Raw genomic sequence first — 13,218 nt, forward strand, 5'->3', positions numbered from 1 at the left:
GCTTAGGCAACCTTACAAAGGGGGATGCTCAACTTAATATCTAGTCAATTTAAAAAATAGGAGAGACTTAGGCTACATCTACACTACGGACCTTACAGCGGCACAGCTGCTCTCCTACCAGCATAATTAAAAAAAAAAAAAAAAACCAATGAGCATCATTAGCTATGTCAACAGGAGAACCTCTCCTGACGTAGTGCTGTCTACACCAGCACTTTTGTCGGGGAAACTTATGTCGGTCAGAGTGTGTTTTTTTTCCCACACCCCTGACCTACATAAGTTTTACCAGCAAAAGTGCTAGTGTAGACAAAGCCTTAGAAGTTTTATCAGGTACTATAATAAAAATTGTAAACCCAGGGTAATTAAGTGTTTTTCTCTCACCCTTTTCGATATACAAAACAGGCCTACAAGCTGTGAAACTATGAAAGACCAAGATGCTAAAAGGAGCACTCAAGGAAGACAAGGCCATTGCAGAAAAGCTAAACAAATTATTTGCACTGGTCTTCACTGCAGAGGATCTGAAAGAATTATTCAGGTGGGAATCTCCTTTTAGGTGACAAATCTAAGGAACTGTCCCACATTAAGGTGTCAGTTGAGGAGGTTTTTGGAACAAACTGACTAAACAAACAGTAATAAGTAACCAGTACAAGATGGTATTCACCCAAGAGTTCTGAAGGAACTCAAATATGAAACCACAGAACTACCAGCTGTGGTATGGGACCTATCACTCAAATCAGCCTTAGTACCTGATGCCTGGAGGATAGCTAACATAACACCAATTTTTTTTAAAAAGGATCCAGAGGCAATCCTGGCAATTACAGTCCAATAAGCCTAACTTCAGTATCAAAAAAATTGGTTGAAACTAAGAACAGAATTATCAGATACATAAATGAACACAATATGTTGGGGCAGAGTCAACAAAGCTTTAGTACACAGAAATCACACCTCACGCTATTAGAATTCTTTGAGGATGTCAACAAACATGTGAAGAAGGGTGATCCAGTGTACTTGGACTTTCAGAAAGTCTTTGAAAAAGTCCCTCACCAATGGCTCTTAAGAAAAGTAAGCTGTAATGGGATAAGAGGGAAGGTCCTCTCATGGACCAGTATTTGGTTAAAAGACAGGAAACAAAGGGGTAAGAAATTGTCAGTTTTCACTATGGAGAGAAATATAACAGGTTCCCCCGAGGTTCTGTACTGGGACTAGTGCTGTTCAACATATTCATAAATGAACTGGAAAAAGAGGTAAACAGTAAGGTGGCAAAGTTTGCAGACAAAACTATCTTGAGTAATTTAGTAGAGCCCAAAGCTGACTGCGCAGAGTTTCAAAGGGATCTTATAAAACTAGGTGCCTGGGCAACCAGATGGCAGATGAAATTCCATGTTGATAAATGCAAAGTAAAGCACATTGGAAAACATAATTCAGATTATACATACAAAATGATGTGGTCTAAATTAACTGTTACCACTCAAGAAAGATCTTGAAATCATTGTGGATAGTTCTCTGAAAACATCTGCTCAATGTGCAGCAGCAGTCAAAAAAATCTAACAAAATGTTATGAGCCATTAGGAAAGGGATAGCTATTAAGATGAAATATCAATGCCACTATATAAATTGATGGTACAGCCACACCTATTGCTTGAAGTTCTGGTTGCCCCATCTCAAAAAAAAGATACATTAGAACTGGAAAACATATAGAAAAGGGCAACAAAAATGATTAGGCATATGGAACAGCTTCTATAGGAGGACAGATTTAAAAGACTGGGACTGTTCATCTTAGAAAAGAGGTGACTTAGGAGGGATTTGATAGAGGTCTATAAAAATCATGAATGGTATGGAGAAAGTCAATAGGGAACTATTATTTACTCCTTAACATTAAACAAAACCCAGAGGGTCACCTGAAATTAATTTAAAACAAACATACAGAAGTACTTCTTCACACAACACACAGTCAATCTGTGGAACTCATTGCCAGGGGACGTTGTGAATGCCAAAACTATAACTGTGTTTGAAAAAGAATTAGAGCGTTTCATAGAGGATAGGTCCATCAATGGCTATTAGCCAAGATGATCAGGGATGCAACCCCATATTCTAGGAGTACCTAAACCTCTGACTGCCAGAAGCAGAGACTGGCAACAGGGGATACATCACTCAATACATTGCTCTGCCCTGTTAATTCCCTCTGAGGCATCTGGCACTAGCTAGATATCCACTGGTCTGACCCAATATGGCCATTCTTATGTTCTTACTGCTAATGGAATTGACTGGACTCAAAGTGCTGCCAAGTGTACACAACTAATCAAACTGGTGAAAGAAAACTGAAAGAGGTTAGATAACTTATAATAATCTTATGTGATACTATCATCAGTAATAGGTCCAACATTTTCAGAAATAAGTTACTAAGTTGATGGTGTCCCCTTCTGTGGATAGCTGTAACTGCATAAACCCTATTTGTGACACCTCCAGGCAGATGAACAAGTTATAATATTTGCAATGTCAGTTCCAGACAACTTTTTAGACGTGTCACCTACGCCATTAAAAAAAAACAAAAAAACAAACAAAAAAAACCCTAGCTACCTTACACCTCCCCTCCCCAACACACACACAAAAAGCTTGAATCAAGAGGTTTTGCAACATATTTTGAAGGCCAGTAACTCAGGCTCTGTAGAACAAAAAAAGTGAAGTCTAGATTTAAAATGCCCCACCTTGAATGCTCTGCACCCAGCTCCATTCACACACAAATCTGGAGCTATCAGTAAATTGCTTCCTAGGTGATCTCAACTCTCATGATAGTGTAACAGGACAGAGTAATCAGGACCAAACCATAAAGGGTTCAAAAAATTAATATTTTGAGTTGTATACAGGAAGATATTTAAAGTCTCTGGAGCGTACTGACACAATTGTACTAACATGGCCAATCCAAAAAACACCTCTAACTAAGATGGCAACATATCTGGAACCAGCAGAAGTTTCTAGAAGTCTTCAGGTGTGGCCTAAAACTAAAGCACATTGCAGTAGTCCAGACTGGAGAGGACAAAATCCTAGAACACTGTGGAAAGCTCCACATAAAGAAAAAGTTGCAAGGAGATGATGAAAAACCCCACACTTAGCTACGGCTGAGCCCTGATAATCCAGAAGCAGCCATGAATTGAATAGGACCACTAAACTGCAAAGCTTGTTGGCAAATGGCAAGCCTACCCTCACAGTCCAGGAAGCAGACCTCACTCTCACCATCTCTGCTGATTATTTCACTCCTTCAACCCAACATTTCCTCTGCTCTAGCTCAGTTCAGCTTCAACCAAGACTCAACTTCAGCTAAATGCTGGGAAAGCAGACACCACACCACTTGGGTCTGAGGAAAGAGATATGATACAGAGCTGAGTGTTATATTGATAACACTGCACTCTCACCATCTCCTCTATCAACTTCACATACACACTAAATAGAAAGTGTGACAGAATAAGGTACTGGACTGGGACTCCCAAGATCTGCATTCAATCCTTAGCTCTGGCACAAACTTCCTTAATCTGTGTGTCTCAGTTCCCCCATCTGAAAGAGAGTGGATATTACTTGCCTATATCATTAAGGTGTCATGAGGATAAATTCACTAATATGGGAAAGGCGATCAGACACTATAATGATAGGGGCCATAAGAAGAAAATCCTGGAGAGTTCCACAGATTCTACAGGAGGTATATCACATAGGGGAAAACAAAAAAAAAAGTCAACTCCTGGTCCCTAGTGATGCATTAACAATATTTTTATTGTAAAGACTGATGTGGCTTTTTTTCTTTTGTAAGACAGTATGATAGACTCACAAAACTAGCTCTGCTCTATTCTATATCCAGGCCTAACACCTAAATCAAAGGGTAACTCTTAAAACTCCAGATAAGGCAAGAACCTTTCCATTAAGTTTCTCCAAGAAGATGTTATAGACAGGACTATCGTTAGCAGGACTGTCAGTATCAAGAGGTGGCTTCTTGAACATGCACATAACTGTTCTGATACATTGCCCTCCTGAGTGGAAGAGTTAGCACTCAGATAACAGTGAACATAAAACTTATCCACCTCATGACTTCACTAGCCAGCAGGGACATAAATCCAAGCTGTAGGTCACAGCCCAAAGCTCCCCACTATCTTTAGGTGTCACATTTGTCCAACTACATTTGCAGAAACAGGAAATCCAGAAGGATCTGCCATTATACAGGCAGCCAGTCACTGTAAACCTAATAAATCTTGTCAAACATTTGACTGCTTCCAAACAAAAGCAGACCACATTCACCATGCTGTCTACTACCCAGAAGATTTCAGGTTGTTTGGGCTTTCATAGATGCTATGGTAAAGCTTTTCTTCTTCACTTCTATTATATTCAAGGCACATGATTTCTAACAGTTCTTTAAGGATGATCAGTCAAACTCAGTGCTTAATGTCTGCTCCTCATGCTCTGTCATCTTTACTTTACATTTCATCTGCTGCAGGTCATCTATACACCCTGGTGACTGCGAGGATGGTTTTAAGGAAGATGATATTTAGAAACTACTGTGTCAACATTAGAGGGTAAAAGATAGCTAAAGTGTCCTACAAAGACAGAGAGGTCCACTAGGTGCATTGTAGTCTATATTAGAAAATGCTGTTAGTTTCCCAGGACAGAAATAAAATAGGTTCCACGCATCTACTGCAGCAAAGGTGAGCCCTGACAACAGTTTGCACAAGTTTATGACAAGAAATCTTCACCATAATAAAGAAATCTTCACTATGACTTCTGCCAATCCCAACATCAAAATAAGTTTAGAAAGTATTGCTATCTATGTCTATTGAGACAAAAACTATCTAGTACACACCCATTATGATTATGGCAGCCATTGGATCTTGAGTCAATATACCAGGGTCATCATTCCCTACACATGGGGGAACTCTGCACCAAAAAATTAAAAATTCTGCACACTTTAAAATTCTGCATATTTTATTTGTCAAAATAATATAATCATGCAAGTTTCAATTATTTTGGTAATTTATTTCAAAATACCTGTCAGCAACTATGTCTGTAACAATACAGACAACAAAAAAGATTCAGGAAATGTTTTTTGACAAACAGATTCCTTACTAGGCATATTAATACACAACTCTGAGTAATAATTCATTTAAACTACAATACAGAAATTTATTTACTGCACCCTTCAGAAGCAGCGCAAAGGCTCGGATGAGTCAGGGGTAATGGAGGAGCTGAGGGAGAGGGAAGTCATTACTGGGAAGGAGCCTGGGTGTGAACTTGGGAGAGTTTTGGGTGTGGGTTGGAGAAGTATGGAACAGGGTTTTTTTGGGAGGTGAGTAGGAATTGTTAGGGAGCCTCCACCATGCAGACCCTGGCTGACCCCTAGCCTCTCATTCAGTCAGGTACACTTGTCCCATGTGTCCCTGCACTCGCTCACCCCCATCTGTCCTTGCACCCCCACTCAGCCACCCATGTACTCCCCTCCTCCTATCCCCATGTGGCCCTGCACCCCCACTCCCATTCAGCCTGCAACCATCTATTCCCCCCCACATCATCTGTGATCCCCCCAGAAGCCCCATGTGCCCCACACTGTACATCCGTCCACCCCATATCCCGTTCCTGCTGACCTGGCCCCATGGGCTAGGCACTGTGAGAAAGGTAGCCTCTTTCGCTTCCCTATCTGAGCTGGGGCTGCTCCCACCCAAGAGCGGCAGCTCTGTTCTGGTGCCACAGCAATTCCCAGTGAGTGAAAGACACAACTGCAGCACCTTTCCGGCAGAATGTATTTTCTGCAGGGGAAAAAATTCTGTGTGGCACATGAATTCTGCATGCACGCAGTGGCGCAGAATTCCCCCAGGAGTAATTCCGATGGATGCTAAAGTAACTCCTGACAATACGCCTGGATGACCAAAAACAAGTATTCATCAGGGAACCAGAAACGTATTGAAGATGGCCCTTTCCAGATGTGCACACATAGCCAATTTTGAAATGGGAGGTTCTCTCCTTTCAAGGTGATACAACCAACACAACCTCTTTCATTAGCTCAGACTGAACTAATGTCTTCTAATAGTAATAGTCATCTAGAGACTGCTGGATCATCTACATAGGGCTTGTAATGTGTGTCAAGTCAAGGCCACATCCATATGTAAAATAATGGAGAGTGATAACTTTGTCTAATAGCCTTTCCCTAAACAATATGACCCACAGAACAGGGTTCCTGGCATTCAATGCTCCAGAGATGAGATTCCAGCAAGACCTGTGAGACTGAATTAAATGCCAAACAAATGGTCAATCCCTGTGAAATAATCAGTTTTATAAATCACAACAGGAACCAAGAGACACAAACCCCTACAATTTATCTCCTTCAGAATCCTGCCCTCAATAAACCCAATCCATAGCAGTTATGCTCAGCATTCTCTGAAGCCAAAGAGGCAAAGTTAGGACAGATGGGAGCCACATCATATCTCCTCACCAAGCCAAATACAATCAGAGGCATGGGTAGATGTGACAAAGTAAGAGGCACCTAATGAGGAGACAAAAGCAAGGGAATATAAAAGCTAGGCCAGGGGTAGGCAACCGGCCGCACACGTGCCGAAGGCGGCATGCGAGCTGATTTTCAGTGGCACTCACACTGCCCAGGTCCTGGCCACCGGTCCGGGGGGGCTCTGCATTTTAATTTAATTTTAAATGAAACTTCTTAAACATTTTAAAAACCTTATTTTCTTTACATACAACAATAGTTTAGTTATATATTATAGACTTATAGAAAGAGACCTTCTAAAAACGTTAAAATGTATTACTGGCATGCGGAACCTTAAATTAGAGTGAATAAATGAAGACTCAGCACCCCACTTCTGAAAGGTTGCCGACCCCTGAGCTAGGCCAAGGTGAGTGGAGAGAGATTAGCAAAAAGGACAATAATTGGAAGCCAGGACTAGGACTTGGTCTCCTGCCACTCTCTGCTTTGCCTGTCATTCCTGCCATATCTTCTTCATTAATCCATTTTTCCTGGAATTGATAGCACCATAATGGTCTCTGGATGCCAAAGGAAATGGGGTATTCTTAGATGCAGGGGGCTGATTCAGAACAGAACTCCCTTGCACTATTCCTCCCCTCCTCACTCCCAGGAATAAGAAAGCTCCACAGCACAGCTGGCATCCAGGAAACCATCCACACCAGGCCACCCTTTCAAAGTTTAAATTCCCTATAATTCAACCCCATACTCCTGTATCCTCTTCTTTCTCCTCACATGAAAGAAACATGGGACAGTCAGACAGAAGTGTGGGACTCTGAGCAGGATGCCTAGAAGGGAAGAGGTAGGAGTCAAGCAAAAGCCACCATAAAACAATGGTGGGGAGAGAGAAGACAGAAACCAGCAGAACTATTTCCACAAACATCCATACTCCATGCTCCCATAGCACCCCACCCACACTGTACGAACTACTGAGAAAGCCTCTCCTGGTCCTCCACCTCAGCCCACGCAAAGCCACACAAGCACCTCTTCACTCCTACATCCCTATCAACCCACAACCCTACTCTGAAAGCCCATCCCCAACTCTCAGCCCACAACTCTGCTCCACACTCCCCCACCCCCAACTCTGCCCCCATACATCTCCCTAGTTCCACAACCCCCAGCACTGCACCCATCCAACCCCACCCCCTCCCAAGCCCTCATCCCACACATACCCTGTCAACCTTCCCCTTTCAACTCCCCAGCCCTAATAGCCTCTCAGCCCCATGACACTCATCCTCTACCAGCACCAGAGCCCCAAACCCCACCCACACACTCCCTCCCCCAACTCCACACACACTAACCCTCCCCACCTCATCCCTACAACCCCCTTCCCACCCCAGAGCGCCCATCCCATGCCAGCCTCCATCCTACAATCACCAAACATATCCAGCCCCCACAGTCCCCTTAACCCCAGCCCCAAATTCTACCCCCACCCCTACAATCCCCGGCCCCAGAGCACCCATCCTCTGCCAGCCCCCCAACTCCACCCCCCCCATTTCTAGCCCCAATTCTGCCCCCACCCCAGCCCCATCCTACATTCTACTCCCACCCCTACAATCCCCCCGGCCCCACAGCACCCATCCCCTGCCAGCCCCCAACTCTGCCCCCAGCCCTACAACCCCCAAACCCACCCAGCCCCGCCCCACATCCACCCCTTATTCTACTCCCACCCCTACAGCCTCCTGGCCCCACCGCACCCGTCCCCTGCCAGCCCCCAACTCTGTCGTCCCCCCGCAACCCTCTCCCCGCCAGCCCCCTGCCCCCTGCCCGGGCTGCCCCAGATCCCGGCGGGGTGGGGGGGCCGTGACGCGCCGCTAGCCCACGGGGAGGAGCGGCCGGCGGGGGGGAAGACTCGGGCCCCCGGGGAGGGGGGGCTTACCTCCGACCCGGTACATGTTGGCAGCCATGCCCGGGCTGGGGGGTCTGGGCCGCTCCCGCCGCCGCTGCCTCCAGGTGCCGGATCCGCTGGAAAATGGAGGCTGGAGCGGCCGGGAGGGGGAGGGGAGCGAGGGAATTAAAGGGGCCGCGCCGGCCGGGGAGCGGGCGGCTGGACTGAGGCGGTGCGGGGAAGGGGCAGATCAGAGCCGGGGGGACTGTGCGGACAGGGGGCCGATTAGAGCCGAGAGGGACAATGTGAGGAGTGGGGGGAAGATTAGAGCTGCGGGAGATAGTGGGCAGAATTGGGAGGGCGGGGGCAGAAGGTAGGAGGAAAGTGGGAGTATGTGGGAGCCAGAGGCGGGAGAGGGAGTGGAGGGGAAGGGGCAGCAGGGGGGCTGTGAGCGGGTGGGGGGCAGAGTGGGATATCAGAGGGAATTGGGGGATGGGAAAGGAGGCAATGTAGGGGATGGGGTAGGGAGGCAGGAGAATGGGGCAAAGGAGGAGAGGCCATAGTGGCAGCCTTAGGTCTACTCATCCACTCAAAGGGCACCAGCTACCATCCACTGCTGTCTGTCAAATCACACCTCCACACCCTGCAGCAGATAGTGAGTAGGGTTCAGAGTTAAAGCAAGAACAAGTCCCTGCCGCTGTGTGGGGACTTTCCTCCTGAGGGAGGCAGCAATTCTGGGCAGCTGGGGAAAGGGAACCCCTGAGTGAGGGAGCACAGAGTTGGCAATGAGGAGAGGCACCCAACAGATCCCTGAAGAGGGCAAGGGTTGCAGTAGCAACAATATGGTGGTGATACTAAGCACTAAGGCTTTTGTCTATGTAGTTCTACTATACAACATCATTATTTTCCCAAGCCCTGACCAAGATAGAGCTCTGGCTGAAGGAGAACTGACTACATCACAGTCCAGATGAGATGGAAGAAAAAGGAAAGCATTAAGATGTATGCATGGAGGCTTGGGCTGAACCATCAATTGAAGGAGTATGACTGACCTTTGCCAAAATATATTGCTGCTTTAGGGGCCTACTGGGTCCACAGCTGATCCTAGCCTATTATTAGATTACACTGCTCTACAGCCAAAATGCTTCTGAAATAAATGTAGTCAAACTTTACTAATTCTGGGTCACTGAGAACGAAAATGATGCTTAAAATTGTTGATTGGCTCTAGTTTTCAAGATATGCTATTGGGTCAGTATAGACGACCCTCGACTTGGGAATGGCGGAGGATAAGTGAGTTATAAAGGGAAGGGATCTCAATTTAAACCAGAAATGACTAAAATACATCTTTGACTGGATCTATGAATAAATCTGACTAGGTTTGGACAGTACTTGCTTTTTTAGGCAAAACAATGAATGATGCAATCTGAAGCTGGTATTGCGTCATACATGATATGAATTGCATCATGTTATTCCTAGAAGTCATGGATGATGCAATCATAACGAAGCTTACATCACTCCGCTGAACAAATTGCCCTACATCAGCTCTAGAAGTCATACAGTGTCGTGCTCTCTTATTTGTCAGTGTTTGATTTTGCAAAGGGACACATTTCTGTTTAGCCAAAGTGAGCAGAGATGCCTCGTACTTGTGTGAACAGTGCAGATAACTTCTGCTATGTTTGTGGTGAAGTGACTTTTGCATCACAAAAGCGCAGTAGAACCACTATGGTTAAGAAAGCCTATCACCTTTATTTTGACTGCAAAATTGGAGATCAGGACAAGAGGTGGGCCCCACACATATGCTGCAACACTTGTGCAACAAATCTTCGCCAGTGGTTGAACAGGAAAAGGAAATCTATGCCTTTTGCAGTGCCAATGATTTGGAGAGAGCCAACAGATCATACCAGCAATTGTTACTTCTGCATGGTGCCTCCAGTTGGGAAAGGTGTGTCAAAGAAGAAATGCACAGTCCACTTTTATCCAAACATTCCATCAGCTATACGCCCAGTACCCCACGGAGGAGGACTGCCGGTTCCTGATGCACCAGAATCATTCTCACTTGAGTCAGACGAGGAAGAGGATGAAATTTCTGGTCCTGAACCATCAATGTCACAGGACCCACATTTTCTCCCATCCTCCTCCTCTGAACCACACCTCATAACACAAGGTGAACTGAATGACCTTGTCAGGGATTTGGAACTACCCAAGAGTAAGGCAGAGCTGTTGGGCTCCAGACTACAGCAGTGGAATCTCCTGGCAGGTGATGTTAGGGTTTCCATGTTCCGTGACCGTCAAAAGGATCTTGTCCCATTCTTCTTCATGGAAGGTGATCTTGTAGCCTGCAACAACATCGATGGTGTGATGGCAGCCCTCAACATCGTTCACGATCCAGATGAGTGGAGACTGTTCATTGATTCATCGAAGACGAGTCTTAAAGCTGTTTTACTGCATAATGGCAATGTTTCGCTATCAATTCCAGTTGGTCATGCAGTCCATATGAAGGAAACCTATGACAACATGAAACAACTTTTGAGGTGCATAAACTATGACCAACATCAGTGGCAGCTTTGTGGCGATTTGAAGGTTGTTGCTCTCTTGCTTGGTCTGCAGACTGGATACACAAAGTACTGCTGTTTTCTCTGCAAATGGGATAGTCGTGCAAGAGATTCCCACTACATCAAGAAAGATTGGCCACTCCGACAGTCATTGGAGCCTGGGAGGAAAAGTGTTCAGCATCCACCACTTGTTGAATCAAGGAAGATTTTGTTACCACCCTTACACATCAAGCTGGGTCTGATGAAGAACTTTGTCAAGGCCATTGACAAAACACAAGCAGCTTTCAAGTACCTCCGTGGAAAATTTCCAAGGTTAAGTGAAGCTAAGATAAAGGAAGGTGTCTTTGTTAGTCCTCAGATTCGTGAACTTCTTCGAGATGATGCATTTGACCATGCACTGCATGGCAAGGAAAAGATGGCATGGAAAGCCTTCCAGTTAGTGGCAATAAATTTTCTCAGAAACAACAAGGCAGACAACTACAGGTTGTTGGTGGAAAACCTCCTCAAGGCATACAAAAGCCTTGGTTGCAACATGTCACTAAAGATAAATTTTTTTGCACTCTCATCTAGATTTTTTTCCACCGACCTGCGGAGCAGTGAACGATGAGCACGGCGAGCGATTTCACCAGGACATTGCAACAATGGAGAAACACTATCAGGGCAAATGGAGCCCATCAATGCTTGCAGACTATTGCTGGACAGTGACAAGAGATGCTCCATTTAATGAATACAAGAGACAAGCCAAGAAGCGCCGAGTAGACACTGAATAGGACTAAACTATGTACAGAATAGTTTTTTGCCTTTTGTTTCATAATAAATTTTATTTATATAACCCTTTTGCTGATTTTTAAAGTGTTACATAAACAGGACAGGTGAAATATTATCATGTAAAGCAACCATAAACACATGAAAAGACCTAGGTTTACAATTGATGATTAAAACTCTACTATCTACACAATATACATAGACATAAAATGTAAAAACTTAAATATCTTAGAAACAGTAGCCAATCAGTTGTTTTAATTGTCATATTTGAATTCAGCACATCAAAATACATAATAAATAGCACATTTTATCTCTGAAGCAGACGACTTCTCAAAAATTGTAGACCAGTGTTATAGATAACCCAGCTGGTGGCAAGATGAGGACTAGATGTTTGAAATGGAGTAAAACTCCAATGGACCAATTAAGAAATATTATGCCCATGTAAGTAGAGTTCCTTCCTAAACCCAAGCAGTTAGCATCATGCCCCGACAGAAAAAGTTACTTTCTTCTAACACAGAACTGTATTAAACTAAAGAAAACAGAATTATTCCTAAAGTTGTTCTCTCTCTGTTTCCCTATAGGCATCTCCTACAAACGTCCTCAGCCTCCAACTGCCTGGCTTTCTGCTACAGATTTAAGGAAACATATCCTCACATTTTCCCTCAGTGTAAACAAGGTAATAAAAATGTTTAAAAAAAAAAAAAATTAAAGATCCCAGCTCCACCTACAGTTAGGTCTTGTCTTCTGACCTCAAGGAGGGTTTTGTCCAGTTGAGTCACTTGAATTTTCAAATACGAGAGAGGGAAAGTGCTGCTCAGTAGAATTCAACAGGATTACCTCCCTTCACTAAGGCAGTGGTGATAGTACCATTGCAGTTAGGGTCATGTCAGTCCAGCTGGGCTTGGAACCAGCTGAAGATACTTCCTCTTCCTCTTTACCGAGTTCCTTAATTAGTTTTGACCATATAGAATCTCTGTGTGCAGCTTGTTTTACTGTTAGGAGCTAGTGGTGTTCAGTACTTCTCATCCAGTTTTTTCAGGTCTGAGTTTCCTAGTTTACCTTTGAGTAAGCTCCAGGCAGCATTCTGACAGTTAATGAAGAAAGCCAAAACACCTTTTAGATTTGGCACCTCTCAGCTTCACATCCTTTGACCAGGGCCACTCAGACCTAAAATTTACCTCTGAGAACAGCAATGTTATTCTTAGCTGTCAACCCACGAACAGCTGCCCTGAGTTAACTCTGATGACTAACGTGGAGGTTTGCCCTACAGCTCAGCAGAGCTAGTACAGGGTCTTTTTGTTGTAGAATTCTCTAATATCTACTGTTTTCTCTGCCACTGCATTCCTTTGTGGGTGGTGAAGACTAGAGTTAATGTCCTTGACGTACTATATCCCCCAAAGTTGGAATTCAGAACTGGCAACTTATGGCCCATTGTCAGAAAATATTTCCAGATGTCAAATTGAGAAAAAATCCTTTTAACTTTGCTAAGCCCTGTTTACCGGTGGGTCTAGCACAGGGGTGGTAAAACTACAGCCCGTGGGCCAGATCTGTCCCATGGCGCCGCGGGGCTAAGA

The 13,218-nt window shown here is 44.5% G+C and overlaps 1 protein-coding gene across 3 annotated transcripts in view; it reads right to left on the reverse strand.

Moving 5' to 3' along the window:
• The window catches only part of LOC112107419 (metastasis-associated protein MTA1), a 160,933-nt gene extending 152,477 nt beyond the window's left edge, over positions 1-8,456 (reverse strand). For all 3 annotated transcript variants that reach the window (XM_026656152.1, XM_026656150.1, XM_026656151.1), the window contains exon 1: positions 8,382-8,456. In XM_026656152.1, the coding sequence (XP_026511937.1) occupies positions 8,382-8,409 (28 nt within the window). In that variant the 5' untranslated portion in view covers positions 8,410-8,456. The remainder of the gene's footprint in view (positions 1-8,381) is intronic.
• Between the last annotated feature and the right edge of the window lie 4,762 nt (positions 8,457-13,218).

This window comes from Terrapene carolina, unplaced genomic scaffold (assembly GCF_002925995.2).
Source record: "Terrapene carolina triunguis isolate 2854851 unplaced genomic scaffold, T_m_triunguis-2.0 Scaffold212, whole genome shotgun sequence".
In the NCBI taxonomy this organism is placed as follows: Eukaryota; Metazoa; Chordata; order Testudines; family Emydidae; genus Terrapene; species Terrapene triunguis.